The sequence below is a fragment of the Leptinotarsa decemlineata genome, unplaced genomic scaffold (assembly GCF_025532065.1).
Source record: "Leptinotarsa decemlineata unplaced genomic scaffold, Ldec_3_MD MMD2_P_RNA_scaffold_11, whole genome shotgun sequence".
Taxonomy (NCBI): domain Eukaryota; kingdom Metazoa; phylum Arthropoda; class Insecta; order Coleoptera; family Chrysomelidae; genus Leptinotarsa; species Leptinotarsa decemlineata.
Window position 1 is genome coordinate 6209597 of NW_027412525.1, and position 27110 is coordinate 6236706.

The following is a 27110-nucleotide window of genomic DNA, read 5'->3' on the forward strand; positions in this document are numbered from 1 at the left end:
GTTCTCCTTTTAGTAATGAACAAATAAGATTTTAAAAAAATGCTCTAACCCTATCATTCAACAAATTGTTTGACAATTGTTTACTAAAATTTCCCCTTATTCTGTTTTTATGGCTTTCAAATCTTTATAACTCATAAACTATTTGAGTATGTACAAGATGAAGAAATGCCAACCGGAATACAAGAGAATGAAGTGGAAGAAAGAGAAATTGAAAAAGATACTGAAGATTGCGAGTCACCACCGAAAAATAGATCAAAGATATTATCAAGAAAAAACAAAGGAAGCAAATAAAAATTGTCAATTCTAAATCTGTAATGAATTAATGAAATTATAAAAATTAAACTTTATCTTATAATTACTTGTAGTTAATTGAGGACTTTAGATTACAAAATGAAAAATAATATTTTTTTATCAATGATTTAAGAAATAATTGAGTTGAAAAGTAGTATAAATGAGGTTTCGATGTTTTTTTTAAACATTTTATAACATTTGTTTTGAATGTTATTTATTTATTATCAAAAGGGAAACAAAAAAATGTGAAGTGTCGTATCTCAAATAAATATTACTGGAGTTTTTTCCTAACACCAAATCGTTGTTTTTAACACCTCGACACATGTTTCGATCACCAAATGATCATCTTCAAAGAGGAAGATTGAAACTAAGAACTAGTGCGAGCTAATCCTATTTATGCTATAAAGGTAACCCATATAGGTGAACCATCCAGGCGTACCAATCATACAGGTATACCAACCTAAATTAATTCTACAATTTTGCCCTATCTATTATTCTACAATATATGTTTATATGAAACAATTTTCAGCTATATAAAATTAATTTCACAATATTGCCTATTCAAATTTATTATTGCAATGTGTCCTTATGTAGTAATCAGTAAACCCAACAACAATAATTTATTTTATTTTAACAAGCTATATAGTATGCTCTTTGGTATAGGTCCGTCATCGTTATTCATAATATTATTGTGTTTACTTATTTCTACACTCTCATAGGCATCTAGTTGCCTGTTGTTGTTAACTTGTCTAACTAATCTTAATGAACTGAAGTCTATGGAATGGTTTTGTTGCAAAATATGATGGGCGACTGCTGATTTTTCAGGTCTTCCATATTTTAAGTGTGCTATGTGTTCCTTATATCTTACTTTAATATCATTCTTCATTATCATTCGGCTATTCTTGTAATACTTCCATTTACAATTGATTTGAATCACAAATTATTGTTATAAATCATTTGATTGTTTCTAATAATATTGTAAGGTTCAAATAGTAATCATTGGTATACTTCCAAGTATGATTAATGAAGAAATTAATTTCATATGAACTACAAAAATCGAAATGAATAATGAAAGTTTAAATAATAATAAAAACAGTATTTCATTATATAATGCATTTTCTTATTTGGGGGGGGGGGGGGGAGAGGGAGAGACTTGAGAATAACTTAGTTCATTCAAACTTGAACTGAACCAGCCGTTCTTCTACTGGAAACGTTGGATTTTCAGTTTCGTTTCCTTTGTTTTCTTCTTGTTCTTCTAATTCTCCTATATTTTCCTGATTTTCCAATATTTCTTCTTGCTTTTCGGCTTTTTTTGTCAGAGTTAGTATATGAGTCTGACCCGTAGACTGCCTGAATGATTTTTCGATATACTGTACGGCTAGTATTTTGTTGGTCGACGATCATCCCATACTTGAAGTTGGTACTGTCATCATCACAACAGTTGTCACCTTCACCGATATCATTAGTATATTCAACGAGATCTGAGGCATTAATGTAACTTTCACCTCTGCACCCCTCTGTATTGTCATCATCACAACAGTTGTCATCTTCTTCGATGTCATTAGTATAATCAACGAGATCTGAGGCATTAGTGTAACTTTCACCTCTGCACCCCTTGTATAATCGGGTGCACTTCATCTGCTAACTGCACTAACTGCAGTTAGATACTGTGCCATTACAATGAACTGGTTTCAGTAATTCTGAAGCTGCCAATGGTTCTGTTGTTTTCATTGGCACAAACAGAGTCTTTGTTTTTTCCTATCCGTAATCTGTAGCTGTTGAAGGATTATTCAGCCATGTTTGGACTTGATAATAAGTTCTCGAAGAATGTTGAAGAGTTGCTGAAGCGACCGGCGGGAATATTGCTAAGATTATTGTCTTCCTGTTAGTAACAATCACCGGAAAACGGTCTATTTTAAATTGATTTGTAAAATGTTAATCTGCTCCAAACAATCTCAAAATTATTCGTTCTCAAGCGTCTGTAATAACCTTGTTGCGTAGGATTTGTAGAAATTTTCAACTTTGTTTCTCAAAGTTGAATCTCTCAAAATTGAATTCTAAAAGTGTGTTTACCTTAATTGAAGATGAAGCTTACTGTGTCACAGCCAGTAAAAGCATAGGCGAACAGTTAATACATTTTTCAATGCGGTTGAAGGTGGTTGACAATGTTTCGTGGTGTATCAGTTCGGACTTCCATTGTTTGATATAATATTAATTGATTTAAAATCTCTGAATAAAAAATTATAAAGATCAACCGAAAACAAAGAAAAAAAATTAAAAGGTTTCAAACCAAGTTATGTCACGACGTTTCAATTGTTAGTATCCACAATCGTCTTCGGGTGATAACTGACGAGATCTGACTATTTATAGGTCAGTGCTTTCACCTATCCCCTCTTTCCTCTCTCCGCTTCTTTGGTTTTAGCGGGAGATAAACGTTTGGCGGGAGTTGGTCGTTTTTCGCTTGATTAGAGGTTTTCATATGCCACGTATCACTGCGCTAGTTCGACTAAATGCGTTGTTGGACAACATATACGCGGCTTCTTTGAATTTTCTCCCAAACCAGAGTTCCCCTTTGTGGATGGTATATTGATGGTAAATTGATGAGTCCAAACATGCTCTGCTATTACTGATTCGCTGGTTTCTCCTCGCTGTGTGTGTTTCTTGTGCTCAGCAAAGCAAACTTCCAATGGCCTCTTAGTTTCACCGATGTATGATTCTCCGCACTTGCAGGGTATCCGGTAAATGCAATTCTTGCAATCGCAGTCCGCGTTTGGTGGACTGGTTTTCGTGAGGCTGCTACGAATAGTGTTTCCAGATTTGAAGTAGATCGTGATGTTATATTTGGACCCAATCCTTCTTATCCTTCCCGATAATCCTCTGATGTAGAGAAGTACAAGTACTGGTTGTGGCGGCTTCTCTTCCTTGTGGAGTTTTTGCTGTCCTCTAGCTAAGGCCTGTTCTACCATCACTCTGGACTAACTATTCCGTTGTAAGTCATTTTTGATGATGCCTAGTTCCTTTTTGAGACCTTCTTTTGTATTACAGAGCCCAAAAGCACGGTCTATTAGAGTATTGATGATTCCTCTCGTAGTCGATTGATGGTGGTTGGATTTCTGGTTCAGATACTGTCCTGTGTGAGTGGGTTACCGATATACAGATATTTCATATTTAGTGTCGTTCCTCTTCACCAATACATCTAAGAAAGGCAATTCGTTGTGGACTTTCTTCTCCATTGTGAAGGTGATGGAAGGACTTACGTTGTTGATGTGCTTCAGAAAAGTGTCTAGTTCTGCATTCTCATGATTCCATATTATGAAGGTGTCGTCTACCTATCTCAACCAGACTCAAGGCTTCTTGTGGGCTTCTTCAATGGCCATAGTTTCAAACCGCTCCATACATATATATTGCCTATAACAGGTGAAAGTGGCGATCCCATTGGCAGTCCCTCATCTTGCGTAAATAATTCGTCTTTCAGTTGGAAGTAGCAGTTTCGTACACATCATCCTAGTAATTTCATGATTACTTGTATTGTTCTATCTTTCAGGTCCCCATCTTCGAATAGCTTCTTCTGTATGATTTGAAGTGCTTCTTCGACAGGAACGTTGGTTTAGAGGCTTTTTACGTCGAAACTGATCAGTTGATCCTGCTCTTTGACTTCGATTTTCCCTAGTAGTTCAACGGAATGCCTCGAATTCTTCACAAAAGATGATGTTCTACCTTGCAGTGGTTTAATTATTGGTAGTAAAAATCTGGACAAGTTATGAGTAGCTGAATCTCTGGAGATAATGATCGGTGTGAGCGGAACATCCATAAAAGTGAGGGGGCTTACTGTGTTGCGGTGTTAGCGATGATCTTTTTTTTCCGTACAATAGACTTGGTGTTTTCTCAAAGTCTGGTACAACTTCCTTTCAATTGATGCAGTAGAGTCTCTTACGATCTTCGTGTATTTTCCTTCCTGGAGCACCTCTTCGATCTTCTGTTCGTAGAGATCAGTATTTATCACAACAGTAGCGTTTCCCTCATCTGCAGGTAAGATCTTGATGGTGGTGTCTCTACGTAGCCCGTTCAGGGCTCTTCGTTCTTCATTGCTGATGTTAAAAGTTGGAACTGGTTTTCGATCTAGCTGTTACATACAGGCCCGTGCAGAAATATGCTCGATTCAACCAAAATTTTCACAAGTATACGGTTTTGCCTATCCATACAGATAGGGAGCAACAAATCATTCGCGAATTTTTATACCATATTTTGCGAATTGTTGTACCATAAGCATTGATAATTCACCTATTTTGTCACTTAGTTCCAATTGAATACCCCAGAAGAAAGCAATATTGCCGATATGTTTGGAGTAAATTGGGGAAAATTCCTGAATTTTTTCAACTCTAACTACAATAAGAAATATTTTTGTCACTAGGAGTTATATTTATATACTTTCCTGTAAAGTGTGTCTTCGGCATACTTCATATTGATGAAATATTTATGAGTATCAGAATTTTTGACCACGGTATAATTTATTCTTGATTGCCTAGCTAACTGTTCAAGAGATTGTACAGGTGCCTGAAAAGTAATTTGAAATATTAAAAAAATACAAAATTGTCAAGACACATATTTAAATCATTTCAAACAAAACTGAAACAACCCGGTTGACAGACTCACCTGCATTCGCTCTACTGTTAGAAAAGCAGCCAAATTTGCTGTGAATGTTGCGAGCATGAGCACAACGAATAACCAGTATGCTGCGACTAGAGTTCTACCAGAAAGTGCTTTGGGCGCTTCACCCCCTCCTTGGGGTGTGAATGAAGTCAATGCAAACCAGAAACTCTCTTTCAATGTGAATTGCCTGTAAGGATAATGTATATATATATATCTATATATATATATATATATATATATATATATATATATATATATATATATACATATACACACACACATATATATGTATGTATATATATATATATATATATATATATATATATATATATATATATATATATATATAATCTAGAAAGGTTAATGCAGGTTAATGCTGCTGGAAAATAATTCCATCAAAATCAAAAATAAATAGATAAGTACTCATTGATTCGTTTTCCGATGGCATTTCAGGCTAGCTTCCCAAATTTCTGCTATCGCAGTTGTCGGTTGATTGGTCAAACCACCAACACTGACATAAAAACTTGTCAAGTTGACTTGGGTGTTACACCAATAGGTGGTTCCACTTATGTTTCGCTTGCGTTTACGCAGCTATTTTTATAAAGTACTTTCTTTTGGTTTTTTCTCATTTTGTTTTCAATCGAGGACCGCCTGCCCGGTACTGACGATGCCCAATAGGCTGAAACCGCTTTCTACCGTTGGCTCTTAAATTGAAATCAATATGGGAATGATCAAAGAGTACTTATCTATTTATATATATATATATATATATATATATATATATATATATATATATATATATATATATATATATATTGTTATGATAGTTTATATTTTAGTTTTTTGAAAGGATAAGTAAAGATTGTAGATGCCCGTTGATATAGACGATGGCTAAATTACTTACTCTTGTTACCCTTTTGTATGAAAATTTTAGTTTGTTTCAGCAGCTCAGCTCAGTCGTTGCCAAAGAAACATGCAGTCTCTTTTCTCAGGTTGGGTTCCAGGAAAGGGTTCGCCAAATATTTTGTTTGTTATATAAAGGTTCAAATTTTCAAACACTCAAAATATGTTTTTATTTCATCAAATCTCAAAAGACACGCAGTGAATTGTGATATTCCCAAATGTGGTTCTTATATTTACCTACTCTGCGCTATATAACTTATCTATTGGCTTGCTGATATCAGGTTTAACTGAATGCTAATAACCAAAGAATTCTAAGTTCCGAGTCAAGCTATAAATGGAACGCACTCTATCAGAATATTCAACAAACTTGAGAGCGTTCTGCTCGGGATAGATTTCTAAACGTACTGTTGAAGAATTATGAGTTATTCTTTGGTTATGTTTTACAGAAATTTACAGGTTTACAAGTTATTTTACAGAAAATTATTAAATTTCACAAATATAATTACAAATAGCAGTCAATAACGAATATAGATGACTTGAAAGTTCGGAAGAAGGGCGTAAAAAGTTCTCTAGGAAATTGGTGCGAGGAAATGAAAGTTTATTTGATATGCACGATTTTAAATGTTCGAAGAAAACTGTTGTAATAGTTCAGGCTTCAAATAAATACCTCGAAAATTCAAGGAAGTTCTCCACGAACGATGATATGAAATAAATACCTTGGCAAAATGCAGGTGACGATGTGGTCTGGAGTGGTGAAGTTTTTCAACCAGGATTTTCTTCTCTGGATCTGCTCATCAGGTGAAATTTTACTACCCTGCTATAGTGAACCTTACTTGAGAGGATATAACTTGGATTTTACTTAGTTTTTGTAATTTTTCTTTACAATTTGATGATTTTATTAATGCCGGCACAAAATACTCAATTCACCAAAATCTTGCCAAAAAACAATCTCCTCAATACACAACTACCGTTGCTAAGTCGTCATACGCGTTCTTTTCACGGCACTCGCGAATTTTATTTCACTTTTCCCACGCACTTTTGTTTCTATGGGCTTAGACCAGCGATTCTCAAACTGTGATACGCGTACCACCGCGCAAAGCACTTAAAGGTGGTACTCTATAAACTTGATTTTAATAAAATTTATTCACAAATGTTATCTTTTACGTTGTGCATAGCAGCGCTGTGAGTTTGAAACCGCAAGCGCGTAATGTCTTATTCATTGTTGGCAATACTGAAATCGCGGCAAACTGCCGCCGCCCTTGATTCACGCCATCAGTTTCCTCGTGGCCGTCGGTCGTTGTGGTTGGTTTGGACGATACAACTGATTTGCTGTTACTGCTTCGTGCGAATTTTTGCTTATGAAAAATGGATAAGTGGCTTGAAAGAGACAGAAGAACATCTGAAAATCCCGGACCATCGAGCTCCACTTCAGAGTCGGAGCCTATACAGGGTGATGACAAAAACAGTTCTTTCAAAAAACTAAAAGTAGCGATTAGGAAATATGATCCTGAATACACTAATATGGGATTTACATTCACGAATATAAATGATGAGCCAAGGCCCCAATGTGTAATCTGTTTAGAAATTCTTTCTAACCAGTGCATGAAACCTTCGCTATTAAAACGCCACTTTAATACAAAACATTCAGTATTAGAAAATAAACCTAGGGATTACTCCGTTCGGAAGTTAACAGAGATGAGAGGCACAAAAAAATTAATGTCGAATTTCACCGGCAGCAACCAAAAAGCAGTAGAGGCATCCTTCCTCGTGAGTTTAAGAATTGCGAAGTGTGGAAAAGCACATACCATCGATGAAGAACTAGTTCTACCTGCCGCAAAAGATATGGTAAAATGTATCTTTGGTGATAATTCAGCTAAACAGCTTAATATTGTACCATTATCCAATGATACCATACGTCGTAGGGTTGAAATAATGGCATTAAATGTTAAAGAAAAATTGGTAGACCGGATAAAAAATAGTATTTTTTTTTGCAATACAACTTGATGAGAGCACAGATGTAACAAACTATGCTCAGCTTGTGGTTTATGTGCGATATATATTTCAAACGAAAATCGAAGTTAACGGAACGAACTACTGCTGATGAAATATTGCACTGGTTGCAGAAAATTGTACTTTTACCCATTGCAGTATCCACAGAGAAGCTTCGGTAGCAAAGCGAATGCCCGATCAATTTAAACATGTTCTCCATGAAGCCATTAAGATAGTCACTTTCATAAAATCTCGAGCCTTAAACTCGCGATTATTTTCAAAACTATGCTCTCAAATGGGAAGTGATCATATTCAGTTATTACTACACACAGAGGTAAGATGGCTTTCAAAAGGAAAAATGTTGAACAGGTTATTCGAGTTGCATTCTGAAGTCCATGTATTTTTAATGGAATCCAAATTTGAACTGCGTGATCGGTTGATAGATGAATTGTGGCTCACAACACTAGCTTACTTAACAGACATATTTAATCGATTAAATGACCTGAACTTAAGCTTACAAGGTAAATCAAATAAATAATCGATTTTCTGTAAATGACAAAATAGAGGCTTTTATCAAGAAATGTCATATGATGAAAAATAGTGTTTCAAACAAAGACTTACAGTCGTTTACCAATTTAGAAAATTTTGTGGTTGAGCATGAAATAAAGATTAAAAATGATCTTATTTTTAACATGAAGCAGCATTGTCAAATGCTAATTGATAGTTTTAAAGAATATTTTGACGAAGACTATGCTCAGTTTCTTTGGATACGACAACCATTTATTTTGGATAGCATTCCTGAAAAATTTAAACCGGATGAAAAATAGTCCTTAATAGAACTATCTTGTGATGGGGGTTTGAAAATTGAGTTTTCAAAATTAGAATTGGCCGAATTCTGGCTAAATATTAAAAATGAATATTCAGCCTTATGAAAAAAACCATTGTTATTTTTACTTCCTTTCACGACCACCTACCTGTGTGAAACTGGATTTTCTGCTATGCTACAAGTAAAAAATAAATTTCGCAGTAGGCTTAATCTTGATCCAAATCTACGAATGAAACTAAGCAATATTGATCCTGATATCGATTCCCTTGTTGCAGCTATTCAGAATCATCCTTCTCACTGAATTTTTGGAGTGGGTTAGACTTTAATTCTTACTTTGTAACAATTATAATCCCCTTTTTTGAATAAATACATTTTTTACTAAAATTAGTAAATTTTATTATCTACTTTTCTAATATGTGGTACGCGATTGACGCAGAATTTATATAAGTGGTACGTGTAAAGAAAAGTTTGAGAAACGCTGGCTTAGACTATCCTTATACACTAATTTTTACAGAAAATTCTTATGACTAATTTCTAATCTAGGTTATGTAGCAAATATCACAATTTGAACTCGCTTACGTTTTTTCTGCAAATTTATTGGTTCTGCCTAATCTGTGGACTTTACTTTTGCTATATAATCAAAAATATTATTGGTTTTTCAGATAAATTTGGCTGATAGCTATTGATTTATTTTAACGCGAAAGAAGGTTGCGGATTGAACTAAACTTGCTTCGGAAACTATGTTTTTTAGTACTGTGTGATGGTTCTTTGGGTTTGTATGGCTGTCTGCTTGAAAATAGGGTATTATAGAGTTCAGGTAAAATATTTAGCCTTTTCGGATGATAATAATAATGATATTTTCTATAAAATTATTCCCTATAATTAATTACATAACATAACGGGGTGAGTGGCGGGGGGTCACTGTCTCTCTCTTATGGGTGTTTGACAGTCCTCCGGTGCAGACCACACGGCACTCACCCAGTAAAGTTATCGGTCAACTACCCTATCCCGCATCTGCGGGCAACAGGCGTTGGCCGATTTCAAGCTAGATGTGTGGTAGAGGTGTCTCGTAAGAGACCTCGGCGGTTACTCATCCAACGCTGGAAAGGTAGCTTTCCTAACATGAGTGCCCCTCGGGGTAACGTAAGGGTATGCGGTGCAGACCACACGGCGTACACCCAAAAGTCGTTGATGAACCGCCCTATCCCGCACCTATACGGGGAATGGGCGCGACATCTACGACATATGATGTGTGGTAGAGGATGCTCGTGAGAGTCCTCGACGGCTACTCATCAAACGTTGGAAAGGGAGCTTTCCTAACATGAGTTCTAGGGGGGAGGTGAGTGCCCGCTCGCGGCTGGAGGCTAGTGAGCCTCATCTCCAACTGGCGTTGGCCTCTTAGGGGCAGCGGCTCCGCTAGCGGGTAAAGGGATACAGGGCTGCGGTAATCCATTCATGGGTGCATTGCAGCCCCATTATGAGGCACTGGACGGCTTATGCTGTTCCGTGATCCTCGCCTGCTTCTGTACGGATCCAAGCGTTCGAGGTGTCGGGGCTTGCGGTCCTTCCGGGATCTAGTATCCGAGTCTAGCCTTGGAGGGCACCAAGGCAGACGCTTGAGGTGTCGGAACCCGGATGGACGGAGCTACTAGTATCCGAGCTTAGGACCCCGGCCGGCCACTTCCGGGACCATATTCCCAATTGATTTGGCATGGCTGGCGGGGGCAGGTGTGCGACGCGAGCACTCTCTGGCGAAAGAAGAGCTTAGTTAACTTGTACGAACGTTCGGTCGAACGCTGCCGATGGTCCTGTCTCTTGGTTAGCCACACTAAGTAGATGTAAGGAAGCAATTCCGGGTTCGGTGAGCGGGAGGAAGCCCTGCGAAATCCTGTTGGTGTGGGGTGAGGGGCGGTACCCGCAAGGATTTCCCGAAAATCCACCCCTCCACGCCCGATCGCATCCAACGCCAGGGTACGTCTGGGGGGCCTAACCGGCCCCCCAGGCCCCCCGGTGCGGTCGTAACTATGACTCTCTTAATGGTGTTTCCTTTTTGCTTCATTCTGGAGCAGGGTGATCATAAATGAAAGAACCCGTTGCCTAAAAAATTTCTAGGAAGACATTCAACGATATTGTAACAATGCGAGGCAAAGAAAATAAGTGTGTCAAAAGTACTTTACAATTTTTTTTTCAGTTGTCTGTGATAACGATTTTACATTGAAGAGAATCTATCACATAATCCCTGATATTCATCCAGAACATGACATAATGGTTGATCGTGAAATTTTGTCCCAGGGATTTGACCTCAAAATAGTTTCGTTATTTGAGGTTTTTAATAAAATCTAGGATACTGAGATGAATTTCAATCGAGTAGATACTGATGTTTTTATCAATGATGCGAGTATATCAATTTCTCCTCTGGATAAATTCAAAGATTATTTTATCATGGATTTTCCGCATGCGCAAGTAAATACAGGGCAGTTGAAAATACGTTCAATTGGCCCAAATATACTGTGTAACGACGGCCAAGAATACTTGTCATCAACCATTTTTCATAGGCTGTCCAGAAATGAGAGAAACTACAGCAGTATCAGTAGGGGAACAACACCGGTTCTGGACCACTTCAAGGTCGCGCGTCGTTAATAAGTGTTTCAGTGAGAGACTTTAGTGAGTGGAAGAGAGAAACGTGTGACGTAATCGATGCAGAGGAGGAACGAATGAGTATCAGAAAGTTTCAAAGATAAGAGCGTGGACATGGGACTCAACCTCACCCATGGGGATTTCTCAGGACTTCACTGCTCCTGTAGTTCTGATGGTCGTTGGCAGCTTAGCGAAATTGAATAAATAAAACCGATCGGTATGAGAACAATTAATGGGCATATTCAACTTTATGAGGTGAAGAAAAATATTTTGAAGCAGTTGAATAATTTAGATATTCAAGACAAAGTGTTCAATCAAAAATCATCTCAAACGAGATATCTGCTGCGGAGAATTCAGCCCCAGAGTGTAGAATATATCGGCACCCATGCTGAAAACAAATGTCGTAATTCTCACTGCAATAATGAATAATGTTCCGTATGTGAACGTACCGAATTTTGGTGAAATTCATGACAATATGCGTGAAGGCTAGTGACTGTGATTATGGATGTAATGGAAATCGATGCATTCGACATCAGTCAATGAGGGCCAGTTAGCAGTAGTTGCAGACGCAATTGCAAAGAATAAATACATCATTCAAATATGAATTGAAGTTGATATTTCAAGATATTCGATAATGAGATACAAAAACTGTTGAATTTGTTCCAGAACCCGCAAGAAATCTAGAGAAAAAGAAGTCACAAATGGAATTTAACGTTTATAGAAAATTAAGTAATGAATATTTTGGTTCAAACAGTAAATTGTTGAATATTCGAATTTTTGTTTCATTTCAAGTAGGTAACATATTGAAAAGATACATGCAGAAACATCGCTATCATTCAAAGATGAAGCCAAAAACGTGGGAATTCAATATATAACAACCATTTAACCTACTGTGTAGGTATATTCGAAACTGGCTTGAACGTTCAAAGTTCATTTCTTTAGAAATATTTAGTATTGGGTTGAGATGAGCTAGAGAGCGAAAATGCAAACCGCAACAGTGTTGATTCACATATTCATTGGGAAATTGAAATTTGTTCTAGAACTCTCCATAATAATCAGCATGTTTTCTTTGTTATCAAAGTTCATATATGAACGCTAGCGCGATATGTTCCTGAGTCACACCCTGCAGTCTAAAGTTATGAAAATCACTCCAACATCTATCGGGATCTATCTATGCTGCTTTCTGTCGAGAATTATTATGTTGACTTGCTTTCTGCCGTGAATTATCTTCATTGTCATAGATTATTATCTCATGGACATCTTATCTGTTGTTTATTGACCTTCTCTATCAATACCGAAGGTGACATGGATCAGGGTCAATGATGAAAAGACAAAACAAACACTCTTTATCATCTTTGTTTCATATTAGAATATTTAATCACTTATTCTACTATAAATACGTCCTGCGTAGTGAAATGAGTTAGTTGTAGTAGCTGAAAGTGATACCAATGACAAGTGCACCGATTTTATTCGAAAGTGAGTGTTTTTCATTATTTTTCATGCTGACTCTATAAGTTTTCATCGCAAGATTCAAAGGTTTTGAGTTTTACTTTTTCTCAGATGAATTTATTCAAATGTAATTTGATTCGAAGTTGGTGAGACTTGTTTTTGTTGAATTATCATTGAATTATCATTTAAAATTTTTCTGAGATTGATTTACTTGAATATTTTTTATGCACACCTTTTGAGGGTTATCGTTTTTATTCCAGTTAATTTGTGAAATGAAGCGATTTAGAGGTAGTAACGTATTCCTCGAGCTAACCTTGGACTACTTTGTTCATACTGCATACATCTCAGAAGATAAGAACCGACAATTGCTGATATTTCTTCTCTCTCTCCTTCTCCCACTCTCTTGGACGTTGCTTCCCCCTCGGGCGCATTTGTCCAGGCTCCTCCTATCAAAGATGACAGGAGCTTCGTCGGGGGGGGGGGGGGGGCAGTGGTCTTGCTCGAAGCAATGCTGCCACCCCTTTTTTGTCGAACTTTTTTGCGATGAAAACGATTCAAATATTTTATTGTCGCCTTCTGCTCGGAAGAACTTTTGATATATAAAATGATTGCAATCCTACTCCCACGTGGACATCCGGTCTACCCCGGCCTCCAACCGGCGTGAATAAGAGCACTATTTATTTAGAAACACTTAAACGATATTTATTAACCACATTTCAATATTCAACACAATACAACATAAAATGGAGCTCCACGATAGCACATGGCATCCGCGTACCTTCTTTGTGGACGGACGTTATCAGCACGTCCATCCACTACCACGGCCACCACGAAACTGATTCTTTTTTTCTAGAACTAAATCTTTAACAATGAAGAAAATATAAGAACCGGTAATTGCTGATATCTATTTTTTCTTAAATATTATCTCTTACTGTGAATAATTGTGACGTATAATTTGTTTTGATGTTTTCTCAGAAGACAACCTCGTAACCGGGAAATATATTTGTTTGAAGGTGGTTGTCAATGTTTCAAATGAAACTATGAATTTTACTCGAGAATTAACTGAACAGAATAAGGATTTTTCTCGTATTTTATCTATTTGCCTTTGACAATGCCATTGCGTTTCTATATAAACATTTGTAATTACATAAACTACACCTCACGATTTGATCTCGACAAACAAAATTTATGATGATCAAATCGTGAGGTGTAGTTTATGAAATTAGTATGGATCTTCATTAAGTAACTGCCGAATCAATCAGAAAAAAAAAGCATTTGTAATGTTGTGACCACAAGCTCGTTTTGTGGTCATCTTTTAAGTTGAATGAAACGATATGTTGAGGGAGTGTTCGTATAATTTGTAATTTAAAACATAAACTTTTTCTTTGTTTTTCACCGGCCGATTTACTTAAATTGAATGCAACTTCGGTCGTGGAGAGAAAGTCAATTATCAAAGTAGCAGATTTGCCTGTGAAGACGCCGCAGAGGATATTGGCAGCCAAAATCATGAGAGGCAAATTTGGTGAGGCGGTGTTGTTGGATTTGGATGAGACATCAGGAAAATACGCTGTTATGTTCAAAGAGTTGATGGATATTGGAAACCGAATCGTGTTGTTTCATTTGAAATTGTGCGAAATTGAAGTAAGTATTGTTTTCCACTTTTTCTTAGTTCAATATGCGAAAAGTTTATGGTTGAATACAATATTTTTTGTTCGACTAAAAATTTTCATTCATAGATATGATCCGCATGTTTTCATACTTTTTCTCTAACTAGTACATAAGAAATATGTGTTTTGAATGACAGTTGACTTTTTTTCATTTTCTCAATCACTTCATGAGAGACATTACCCGCATTCTTGAAAAATTATTTTTGGTGTATTTTTGTATTGAAAATCAAAGTTATTCCAGAACAATCATCAACGTGTGCAGTATCGATAGTTCAGAGTCAGCTCAACAATAACAACATCCGAAACCATCTTAGCAACCCTTGCAGAACGAACTTTAGCAATTTCAGAGCCATCTCAGCAGTCTTCACAGAACGAGCTTCAAATCTCAGCAGCTTGCACATCCATCTCAACAGCTTCTGAAATCGACTCTAGAGCATCGCACCAAAAATTTCATTTGTGAACAAAATATCGGTGAGTCATGTCAATGAATTAAATCCAAATGATTGGTTTTCCAAAATCGATGTCGGTAATTGATAAATATCTTTTACTCATCGAAGATTATTATTTAGATTATATTGCCAAAAAGCTATACAATTCACCAAGAAGGGGGTATTTTCTCATGATTATGTTAGATAAAATGGAAAAATTGAACGATACCCAGTTACTATCACAAGAAAACTCTATAGTAAATATAACGATGAATACATAACAAATGAAAAATATGCTCACGCCCAAAATGTTTGAAAATGGATATTTAATTATTGGCGGACATTTTTGAAAATGTTCGTCAAAGAAGCATAGCAACCCATGGGTTGGATTCCGCGTGGTATTATACTATGCACGGGTACACGTGGGATGCCATATTGAAATATACAAAATGTTAATTACAAATTTTAAAAGACATTAACATGATTATGTTTGTAGAAAAGAAGATAAGGAGCGGTATGTCGGTTCGTTCAAATAGATATTTCGAAGCGAATAATAAATATATGTAAGCATATGATCCCGAAAAACCTTCAAAATATCGTTTATATGTAGGTAGACGTCAATAATTTCTATGGATGGGCAACGCCAGGATTTTTACCTCACGACGGGTTGAAAATTTTGACAGAGATGTTACTAAAATTCTCGACAATGCTTCAGAAGGCTACATATTGGAAGTCGATTTAGAGTATTTTGAGAGATTACATGATTTACATAAAGATTTTCCGTTTTGTCCAGAGCATCAAGCAGCACCAAATTCCGAACAAAAAAATTGTAATGGGCACTCTGTATAATGAAGACAAATATATTTTGCACTATCGCAATTCGAAACAAGCATTGGAAAACAGTTTTATTCTAACAAAAATTCATCGGGTTGTGAAATTCAAACAATCTGCGTGGCTGCGTCCCTACATCGAGTTGAATACTCGTCTAAGGACTGCAGCCAACAGTTCTTTCGAGAAAAGTGTATATACGACATTTTTTAGATAACGATGGAAAACAACCGGTTACACATAACGGCCGTAAAACGGCCGTTTTGGCGTCAAAAATTGAATAGCATGTCCCCGATTTCATAGTCGAATCATTTTCGATAGAGACCTTGTGGCTATTGAATTGAGAAAGACTGAACTTATATTCAATAAACCTTTGTACACGAAATTTGCAACATTAGATATTTCAAAAACATGAATGTTTGATATCCATCATGATTTCATAGTGCCCACTCTAGGTATAGAAATTCATAAGTTGATGTATCTTCATCTACGAAATAACGTGTGAAGATGTCTAATCAGAACTCATTCAAACGCACCTACTACGATACTCTCGATAATTCGCCCAATAATACGTTTCAAATTCTATTTGTGAATGAAATAATTGCTGGGTTGAAGAAAGATGAAGCAGATGGTAAAATCGTCATGTACTTTTTTAGAGTTATGTTCCGAAATGTACACCTACAAAGTGCAGGGTGAAAAAGTTATCAAAAAACCAAAGGAAATTCGGTACAATGTAGTCAAAAATAAAATTAATTTCAAAGGGTATATCGATTGCCTCAGAAATAAAAAAAAAATGTGAACAGTGTATTATTCGATCAATCGCTCACAACTTTTTCAGTATCAAGCAGGTGAAAATAGGCTTGAGTCCACATGAAAATCAATTCTCAATTTATCTGGCACTTTACCTTGGGGCCACTATGTCTTGAAATGAAGTTATCATTTGTATTTTCATTTTTCTGATGTGATTCATCAAAAAATTTTGTTTGAATATGATCAATAGGTGTGTGTTACTCTGAAAATTTCTAACAGCAGTAGAATTTTGCCAGTTTTACAAGAATTGGCTGCAAACAAAATTTGAATGACTGTTGTAGATATTTATATATACAGCGTGACTCACGGTCAGTGATAGGTTAGACGTTTCTGGAGAACGCAAAGCATGATTTTTCTGAAAATTCCACTTCTCACATTTCCTCACTTGTTCTATCGATCTGAAATATTTTCAGCATTACGGCGTTGCCACTTCCATCAAAAAGTCCTAGAAACTTAATTTTTTTCAATGGAACACCCCGTATATTAATACATTTTTTGTATTATCTGTTTTCGAGATGAAAAATAAATTGTGCTAAATATGGTCCAAAACATCAACTTAATTGAAATTAAGTACATCAGTACTCTCAATTCATGAAAAGTTGATATTTTGATGATAGTTTGGACAAACTCGAAATATTCAAATAACACCAAGAAATCGACTCCATATCATACAGGGCGTGCTAAAATTACTATCATTTTCATTGTGCATAAAAGTAGTCAAAAGTTTATTTTTTCCAATGAAACCCCCTGTATATTACTCAGTAAATTGAAAGATGGTGAAAAATGCTTCAAGATGATATATCATGTCCCTTCACCTAAATCGTCAAGTTTTCTCAATAAAGTCGCTTCTTCTAGAAACATTATTTTTTTTTAGAATTTGGATTTAGGGAGCAGTGGAATTATCAAGCTTATAGCAGTTCGGTTACTTTTATAAGTAATTTACAAAGAGTTATCGACGGTGTTTCGAATCATCTTCCAAAATGAATGCAAATATCGATTATTCAAACGAAGTTCTTATGAAATTATTTATATAATTTAACACCAATGAACGAGAGGAAGTTTGTAAGATTACAAAATAATCTCTCAACTATGGCTCATGTTAAAAGCGCCTTCAACATTACCAAAACCTATTTTTCCAAATGAGGACAATACTGTTAACGTTTTGGCATATTTTCATGCATATCCAGAAGCTTCCATTCGCAGTGCAGAAAATGATTTAGGTGTATCACATGCTTCAGTATAACGAATTTTGAAAAATCATGGAATGCATCCATATAAATTTACCAAAGTTCAAGATCTAAAAGCAGAAGACTTCGAACGTAGAATGCATTTTTGTGAATCACTTTTGATTCATACACAGGAAGATCGGGAATTTTTGTCAAAAATAATTTGGAGCGACGAATCAAAATTTACGAGGGATGGTATTTTCAATAGAAGGAATAAACATTTTCGGGCTGATTATAATCCTCATGTTACAAAAGAAATGGGTTTTCAAGAAAAATTTGAATGTTTTCTGTAATCTGAAGAACAATAAAATTAGCTTTTTTATTTATGAAGACACAGTGAATGCACAGAGATATCTCCAAATATTAAGGACGACTGTAACCGATTTTCTTGAAAATTTGCCTTTAGAGGAATAAAGGAATTCGTGGTTTCAACTGGACGGAGCGCCAGCTCATTCCATCCAGGAAGTTTCCAGGAATCTTGACGAACTCTTCGACGATAGTTGGTCTAGGCGTTTAGGGCCGTGGGATTGGCCACCGAGATCACCCGATCTCACGCCACTTGACTTTTTCTATGGGGTGTTTTAAAAGAAAGGGTATACAGTACTCCAGTGCCTACCTAAGAAGAATTGCGACGGCGAATAGTGCGGAGTATTGAAGATCTGGATCCCCAGGAAATTGAAAAAGCAACCAAAAGTCGCGTACAAAAAAACATTTTGAAGTGTTTTGAATGTAATGGACAACATTTTCAGCATTTACTGTGAAAATGTGATATTTTGTTTACAATTTTGTTATTTTGAATCATCCTATTCTGTTATTGTCTGTACTTTCACATGTTTTAGCCCACAAAATCTTTCTTCTTACCTAGAAATGACTGATTTTTGGTACAGTTGTTCCCTGGAAACTTTGAGCCATAGTTGAAGAAATTATTTTGTAACCCTACAAACTTCCTCTCGTTCATTGGTGTTAATTCAGGATACATTTGGTTGAATTCTTTACACGTTCTGACAATGATTTGATCACTTTGTTCATGTGTATAATAAATAATTTCATAAGAACTTCGTTTGAATAATCGATATTTGCATTCATTTTGGAAGATGATTCGAAACATCGTCGATAACTCTCTGTAAATTACTTATAAAAGTAACCGAACTGCTATAAACTTGATGATTCCACTGCTACCTAAATCCAAATTCTAAAAAAAAATAATGTTTCTAGAAGAAGCGACTTTATTGACAAAACTTGACGATTTAGGTATATGATTCATCATCTTGAAGCATTTTTCACCATCTTTCAATTTACCGAGTAATATACAGGGGGTTTCATTGCAAAAAATTAACTTTTGACTACTTTTATGCACAATGAAAATAATAGTAATTTTAGCACGCCCTGTATGATATGGAGTAGATTTTTTGGTGTTATTTGAATATTTCGAGTTTGTTCAAACTATCATCAAAATATCAACTTTTCATGAATTGAGAGTACTGATCTACTTAAATTCAATTAAGGCTATGTTTTGGACCATATTCAGCACAATTTATTTTTTATCTCGAACACAGATAGAGATAGGAATAGGACATTATCAACAAAAAAGTATCAAAATACCAGAGCGATTCCAAAAATGTATTAATATATGGGGTGTTCCACTGAAAAAAATAAAGTTGCTAGGACTTTTTGATGGAAGTGGCAACGCCGCAATGCTGAAAATATTTCAGATCGATAGAACAGGTAAGGTGAAATTTTCTGAAGAATAATGCTTTGCGTTTTCCAGAAACGTCTAACCTACCATCGACCGTGAATCACGCTGTATATATATATATATATATATATATATATATACAGGGTCCTGCAACAGTGGCGCGGTGTTCCATATCTCTATATAGGAAGCAGATAGGAATCTAATTTTCTATAATATTACCTTATTGCTCGAGCTCGACAAAATAAAAATATTGGCGGTCACACAGGGTGTTCGATTTTTTCTGGGCGGATCCCAACTGTGTCTTTTTGAATGGCAACCTATATTTTTTATCGCTTTTTCGGTTTCTTCATAGAAAATGAAATAAACTTTATGTATATCTGCACTTCGAAAATATTGATGGTTTTCGAGATATCTAGCATGACAGTTTTTTTTTCCAATATTCGTCACTCAGAATATTTGAAATTATAAAGTGGTGCCAAGTCCAGTTGAAATTTTTTTTTGGTCGAATATTCTACATTGGTAACTCTCTCAAACGATATATCTGAAATCGACCTGTGATATACAGGGTATGAAAAACCGCTTGCCAAATATTGTAAATGAAAATTTGCAAAATCTTCCTTATATTAAATGGAACACCCTGTATATTATTGATCCATAAGAAGCGCCAACAAAACCTCTACAAATTTCATTGAGTATTCCCTATGGCTAAGTTCAATAGTTTTTCTTAAATGAGCATTTCTTTCGAAAAATGGTCATTTTTTCAAAGCGAAATCCATTTGACGACTGATAAGAATATACAAAAAATACCCTTTCCTTAAAATATCGCCCATTCCTAAAATTACCTGTTGCTAGATAAACAAGTTGCGAATTACACCACAAAATGGACGTTCTTGAATATTTACAATAATTTCAAAAATCTCGGAATTTGTGCCATATTCTTTCGGTCTAAAACAACCTTTCAGCGAATGAAATATTTATTGGAAATCAAGTAGTCTGGCAAATGACAGAACAAAATATGTGGCTGCAAATGAATATTGAAATTTTTAGTCAATCGTGAAGTTGAACTGTCGGTATAATTTCATCAGAATGTTGTTATCAAAAAGTGATTTGATTGATATGATTTTCATATTAGGTGAATCAGACAGGAATTGTTTATTGGCAAGTAGAATTTATTCTCAACGGTATCCAGATAGAAGGCATCCAGATGAAAGATCTTTCCGAAAGGTCTTGAGACGATTCGTTGAAACTGGATCTATTAATTATTCCAAACATGAGCGCATCAAGCCAGCTACTAATGAAGATAATGAATTGCAAGTTCTTCTTGCTGTTGAAGAAGATCCTAGTAGGAGTCAACGACAAACTGGGGAAATAGTGGATATAAGTGAGAGATCAGTGCAACGAGTATTGAAGAAACATCGCTTGCATCCATACCACGTTCAGTCACATCAAGAACTACTGTATGCTGATTTCGAGAAAAGAGTGAGATTTTGCAATTGGGCCATGAACAAAATTCGTCGAAACGAATATTTTTTCAATAATATTTTATGGTCGGATGAATCGACATTCCATAAAAATGGATTTGTAAATCGACATAATTACCATTATTATGCGACAGAAAATCCTCACTTATTGAGACAGGTGGTTTATCAACATAGGTGGTCGATAAATGTCTGGGGAGGCATCATTGGAGAATATGTAATTGGTCCATACTTTTTTGAGGGACATATGAATGGTGCAATGTATCTCAATTTCTTACGAAATGATTTACCAGGTTTGTTAGATGATATTCCTCTTGACCTTCGCAATAGAATGTGGTTACAACATGATGGTGCACCTGCTCACTATTCGGCAGAAGTGAGAGATCATCTAAATGAAGTATTTCCCAATAAATGGATAGGACGGAATGGGCCTGTACGGTGGCCCGCTAGATCACCAGATTTGACGAAACTAGATTTTTTCTTATGGGGATACATAAAAAATATGGTTTACGTTGAGCCACCAACTTCTCCCGAAAATATGCGACTTAGAATAACGAATGCTTTTCGCAGCATTACACCAGCTGTCTTGCGCAGGGTAGAACAGTCTTTCAAACATAGACTTCAGCTCTGCATTCAAGAAAATGGAAGACATATTGAATATATTTTATAAAAGTTTCATTATCAACCTTAATTAAACTCTCCCTTTTGTAGTTTTGTAATTTGCCAGTTGACAAATTTGAATATCTAGAACTCAAGCTCTGAATGAATATAATAACATGAAAAAAATAGTTATTTATAATGTTTCTTTCTTTTAACTTGTTTGGTTTGATATTGCACGATTTATGAGTGAAATTCTGCATCCAATGAAAAAATAATTTTCCATTTAGCAAAAAGTGATAGGTACATACATTTATTTCGTTAAAAAATATTTGTTTGGACACCTTCTAATGTACAAAATTGAAACAAGATATCTTTCGTATATTTTTATCAGTCGTCAAATGGATTTCGCTTTGAAAAAATGACCATTTTTCGAAAGAAATGCTCATTTAAGAAAAACTATTGAACTTAGCCATAGGGAATACTTAATTAAATTTGTAGAGGTTTCGTTGGCGCTTCTTATGGATCAATAATATACAGGGTGTTCCATTTAATATAAGGAAGATTTTGCAAATTTTCATTTACAATATTTGGCAAGCGGTTTTTCATACCCTGTATATCACAGGTCGATTTCAGATATATCGTTTGAGAGAGTTACCAATGTAGAATATTCGACCAAAAAAAAATTTCAACTGGACTTGGCACCACTTTATAATTTCAAATATTCTGAGTGACGAATATTGGAAAAAAAAAACCTGTCATGCTAGATATCTCGAAGTCAATATTTCCGAAGTGCAGATATACATAAAGTTTATTTTATTTTCTATGAAGAAACCGAAAAAGCGATAAAAAATATAGGTTGCCATTTAAAAAGACACAGTTGGGATCCGCCCAGAAAAAATCGAACACCCTGTGTGACCGCCAATATTTTTATTTTGTCGAGCTCGAGCAATAAGGTAATATTATAGAAAATTAGATTCCTATCTGCTTCCTATATAGAGATATGGAACACCGCGCCACTGTTGCAGGACCCTGTATATATATATATATATATATATATATATATATATATATATATATATATATATGTATATATATATATATATATATATATATATATATATCCAACTATCAATAGAGCTTCCGTACATTTACAATTTTCTATCAATCGGGCGTCCGGTTTCAATGAGGCGTCCATATATGGACGCCGAATTGTTTCACCATGCCAGGCAGTTCAGAGGTTCCCTATCTTCCATCTGACAAAATTTCAGATGGGCGCCTATTTATCAATTTCATTGTCAAAATTATATGTATTGGCGTATATTCTAGTTGAGTCTTTTTTATTTTGGTGGCGCTCGGGAGGTACGCGTATACTTGTGCCGTATATTTTTCATACATGTGAGCGATTATGAGGCGTCCATATAACTGACAACAATGCAATAGTTTTTGCGAGAGGGAAGTCTCAATGATTTGTTAGAAATATCGTTGATTTGGTATGTTTGTAGGTCGGCGCCGGTTTCATACACAGGGTGACAATTTGAAAACTTACAAGGTCTATCTCTGAGCAACCAAATAAAATATAAGAAATCGCTGAAAACAACTTTCATAATACAAAGGGAGAAACAAATGATGTGATGACTAACTTGTTTTTTCTCTCACACCCTTGCCCCCAGCCACCACAACTTCATATTTTTGAAAGGCAACCACCTACTTGTGATACATTATCTGAAAGCTCTTAAGATATGCTCTTCAATGGTACTCTTCAAAGCTACATTCGATGCAGTAAGTTTTGGTTCATCAAATAAAAGAATTCATTCAGAATAAATTTTATTTTCTATTATTCATTTAGTAAATTTTCAAAAACATGATTTTTACCATCGTAGCATTAATATTTAGACTTGAATATTTTACGCCTCTTCTATTTTTTTTTATTCGTCTCGATAATAGATAGGGATAGATAGGGAAGGAGAGTGGCACCTTGTTTTAGAGGTCTTTCGAATACCTTTACTACTCTGTCAACAGAAAATTTTTGTGACGATTAGTTTTCGAGATAATTTGAAGTTTTAAAGGTATTTGCATTGAGTTCAACTCTTTTTAAAATAAATCAAATTGTTTTTAAGGTGCAAGTTACGTTCAGAACTCTCATAAAAAAAATAAATTTTTGCTTTTTATGACAACCTGCTAATACGTGTCCATTTGATGTCGAATTATTTGTTTATTACGAGGAGATTTCTCCGGGGGATGGGGTTGGTTACCACCATTACATTTTAGGTAAATTGAGTGGCACCTACTTATGAAGGTTGAATTGCCTCTTCAAGAAGTTGTTAATAAGAATCACCGGTTGAATTTCCATCAATGAAAAATGAACCTATAATATGATTGCCTAATATTCCGGCCCAGATATTCAACTTTTGGGGATGTTGGGTATGTATTTCTGCGTATTGTCTTGGGTTTTCATCCGACCAATAACGGCAATTGTAACGGTTCACGCAACCATTTGAATAAAATGAGCTTTCGTCCGAATAACAGATGTTATAAAGCAGTTCGGGATTTTGCATTAATATTTCACTCATGCCCTCACAAAACTCCTGTCTTCGATCAAAATCATCCTCATTGAGTTCACGAACAAGTTTAATTTTGTAAGGATGGTATTTGTGGTTTTTAAGGATTCTCCATGCGATCATATGGCTTATTCCTGCCATTGCGGATAAACCTCTGGTACTTAACCTGGGATTGGCGATGACTTGACCAAACACTACAATCGCATTATCGTCATTCACTACTCTTCTCTGAACATCACTTTTTTCATTTAAAACCGAACCTGTCTCCCTGAATTTTGTGACCAAATCCAGAACGTGATTTCTGCTTAGGTGTTTACCAGGTTTTTGCTCGTTAAATAAAATTGATGTTTTATTAGCATTTTGGTCGTTGCCAAAAAATGAAGCAATAACTGAAACCCTTTCGGCAGTAGTGAAAGAAATGTTTAAACAAATAACAATACACGACCCGTTTCAACAAAACAATCGAACGTTGTTATTTAACAAAAAATTGATAAGAAGAACTGCTTAAAATTTTTTTTATTTAGGCATACAAGTTACCGAGTGGTCTGTCTAATGTATTATCAACATGGCAATTTTAACTTCAAATTATCTCGAAAACTAATCGTTACAAAAATTTTCTTTTAACAGAGTTGTGAAGGTATTCGAAAGACCTTTAAAACAAGGTGCCACTCGACCTACTTTCCCCATCTAAATAAAGGTCGTCGGACGCACCTCTCTGAGGGGGTGCGTACTACAAAAAATCTGATTAGTCTGAAAGGTGTCCCCCTTCAATTAGAAATCGACGTGTCCGAGCTTTTTTGAAAATCTTACTTTTTATATTCAAAAACGGCTCTGTTAGGTTTTCGTTGTTACACACTGTATATAGAAGAAAATGTAAATGGCGAAATGTATGATCACATGCTAGAAAGATCTATCGAACCTCGGATAGTTCATGAATTAGAGAATCACAGAGACATACACGGCAATTTATCTTTGAAAGAAAATGTATTACATTTTCAACAGAATGGGGAACCTTATTATTTTGTAGTTCCAGTTATTCAATGGTTAGATAATAATTATGCTGATCAATGTATTGGAAGAAGAGATTCTACTGAATGGCCTCTCACATCCCTGGACCTATCTCCTCTAGATTTTTTCCTCTGGGCCACTTACTTAAAATAGGTTGTTTTAAAGACGACGCAATCTGATTCAATAAAGCCACTGAAGGAAAGAATAATCCAAGAATGCTGAGCTATTTTCAGAGAAACATTTGCCAATGTTTCGGAATGACTTTCGGAAATGAAAATTGCGAAAGTTATAAACAATTTAGTGAAAAATAAAAAATGGGTCCAGTTTTTTGGAAATATCTCAAAAACTAATTGGAATTTTCAAAATCGAAAAAAAAAATTCGAAAAGAGGAAGAAATTTCCTATCGAAAAGTCCTGACTACCGGAACTGTAGGACCAATATTTATAATTTTCCCGGAGCTCTGAAATAGAGCTCTAAATCGGGTGTTTAGCCGCGTGTAGGCCGTGCGTGTTTAGGTTAATTTTACAAAAAAAAATTTATAGCATATAAAATATATAAATTGAGGAATGAAAAAATTCAGTCATATACTCAAAAGATAAATTAACAGTAATCTGTCGGTAAAAAATTTTTAATGCAATTATTAGATTTATTATGCTATTGTTAATTAACAATTTTTTATCACTCGATTATCATTATTGCAAGTGTGATATTTTTCAAACTAAAAGTGTGGAATTTTTTTCCTTCCATAGAGTTATGATTATAACGGTTAGGAATTGATTTACTTCCAAAATATTGAAAAATTATTATTTTTCAGTTATTTATTAACCATTTACTGCATTTTTTAATGAAAAAGTTTAATAAATAATCGAAAAAATTTTTTTATTCATCATTATTACTGATATGTTTTTTTTAAATCAGAAGCTACATAAAAATATTTTTTTTATTTCATCACTTATTGTTTAAAACTTTGTTATAAATTCGATAAAAAATGGAGTGAATAAAAAAATGCATGGTTTTTTTCATTCATCAATTGCAACTGGAACAAAAATGAAATGAAAACATTCATTTGTTTATAACAAATTGTTTATTCAATACACAATGGAGAATTTTAAAAATTAAATTGTTTTTGTTCCGAATTAAAAACAAGATGAATAATTATTTTAAAAAATTGGTTTCTTAATATTATTAATTGGTGGTAAAAAAATTGTTACTCAACAAATGCGTTTTTTTGCATTGTAAAAATTTCTTCAAGAGACAATTGAAAAAAATCATGATTTTTATCAAAAATTAAGATCCAAAAAAAATTCAATCATGTTATAAACAATGCATTTGTTTATAATAAATTTTTAAACAATGAGTGATAAAAATTTTAAAGAAATATGTTCATCTAACTTCTGATTTGTTGATGATCGAGCGATAGAAAATTGTTAATTAACAATAGCGTAATAAATCGAATAACTGCAATAAACATTTTTTACCGACAGATTATTGTTCATTTATCATTTGAGTATATGCCTGAATTCTTTCATTCCTTAATCGATATATATTAAAAATGCTGAAATTTTTTTTAGTAAAAATGGCCCAAACAGGCACGGCTCACGCGCGGCCAGACAGCCGATTTCGAGCTCATTTTCAGGGCTTCGGGAAAATTATATATATTGGTCCTACAGTTCCGGGAGTTGAAACTTTTTTATAGGAAAGTTCTTCCTATTTTCGAATTTTCGATTTTGAAAATCTCAATTAGTTTTAGAAATATTTTCAAAAAATTAAATCCATTCTTTATTATTCTCTAAATTGTTTATAACTTTTGCTATTTTCATTTTCGGAAGTCGTCCGTTTTCAAAAACTTTCTAGACGCTATTCCGAATCGAATGACACCTCAACCATAATTTTCGGAGACTGCTGAAGAAAGTTCGGAAAAAAGCACTTCTTGATCAGATTAGTCAAGTTCAAACATAGCTTAACAATCTTTCAACAGCTACAGATTGGGGATGAGAAAAAACAGAGACTCTGTTTTTGCCCATGAAAACACCATAATCATTGGCAGGTTTAGAATTACTGAAACT

General features: G+C 34.9%; 1 protein-coding gene and 1 long non-coding RNA gene across 6 annotated transcripts in view; one reads left to right on the forward strand and one right to left on the reverse strand.

Moving 5' to 3' along the window:
- Ir8a (Ionotropic receptor 8a) overlaps window positions 1–27110 on the reverse strand; it is a 465956-nt gene that overhangs the window by 92931 nt on the left and 345915 nt on the right. Inside the window, exons 10-11 of one of the 3 annotated variants that reach the window (XM_074170494.1) lie at window positions 4945–5128; window positions 3141–4845 (exon numbers count right to left, since the gene is read on the reverse strand). The exons of the other annotated variants lie outside the window; for them this stretch is intronic. Of the exons in view, the coding sequence (XP_074026595.1) occupies window positions 4699–4845; window positions 4945–5128 (331 nt within the window). The 3' untranslated portion in view covers window positions 3141–4698. Of the gene's footprint in view, window positions 1–3140; window positions 4846–4944; window positions 5129–27110 lie in introns of those variants that run through there. 3 annotated transcript variants of the gene reach the window in all.
- Window positions 12326–27110, forward strand: part of LOC111510342 (uncharacterized) — a 106981-nt gene continuing 92196 nt past the window's right edge. Inside the window, exons 1-3 of one of the 3 annotated variants that reach the window (XR_012464401.1) lie at window positions 12326–12772; window positions 13006–14386; window positions 14654–14883. This is a non-coding gene — a long non-coding RNA (uncharacterized lncRNA). The other 2 variants (XR_012464402.1, XR_012464400.1) reach the window with 2 other exon arrangements.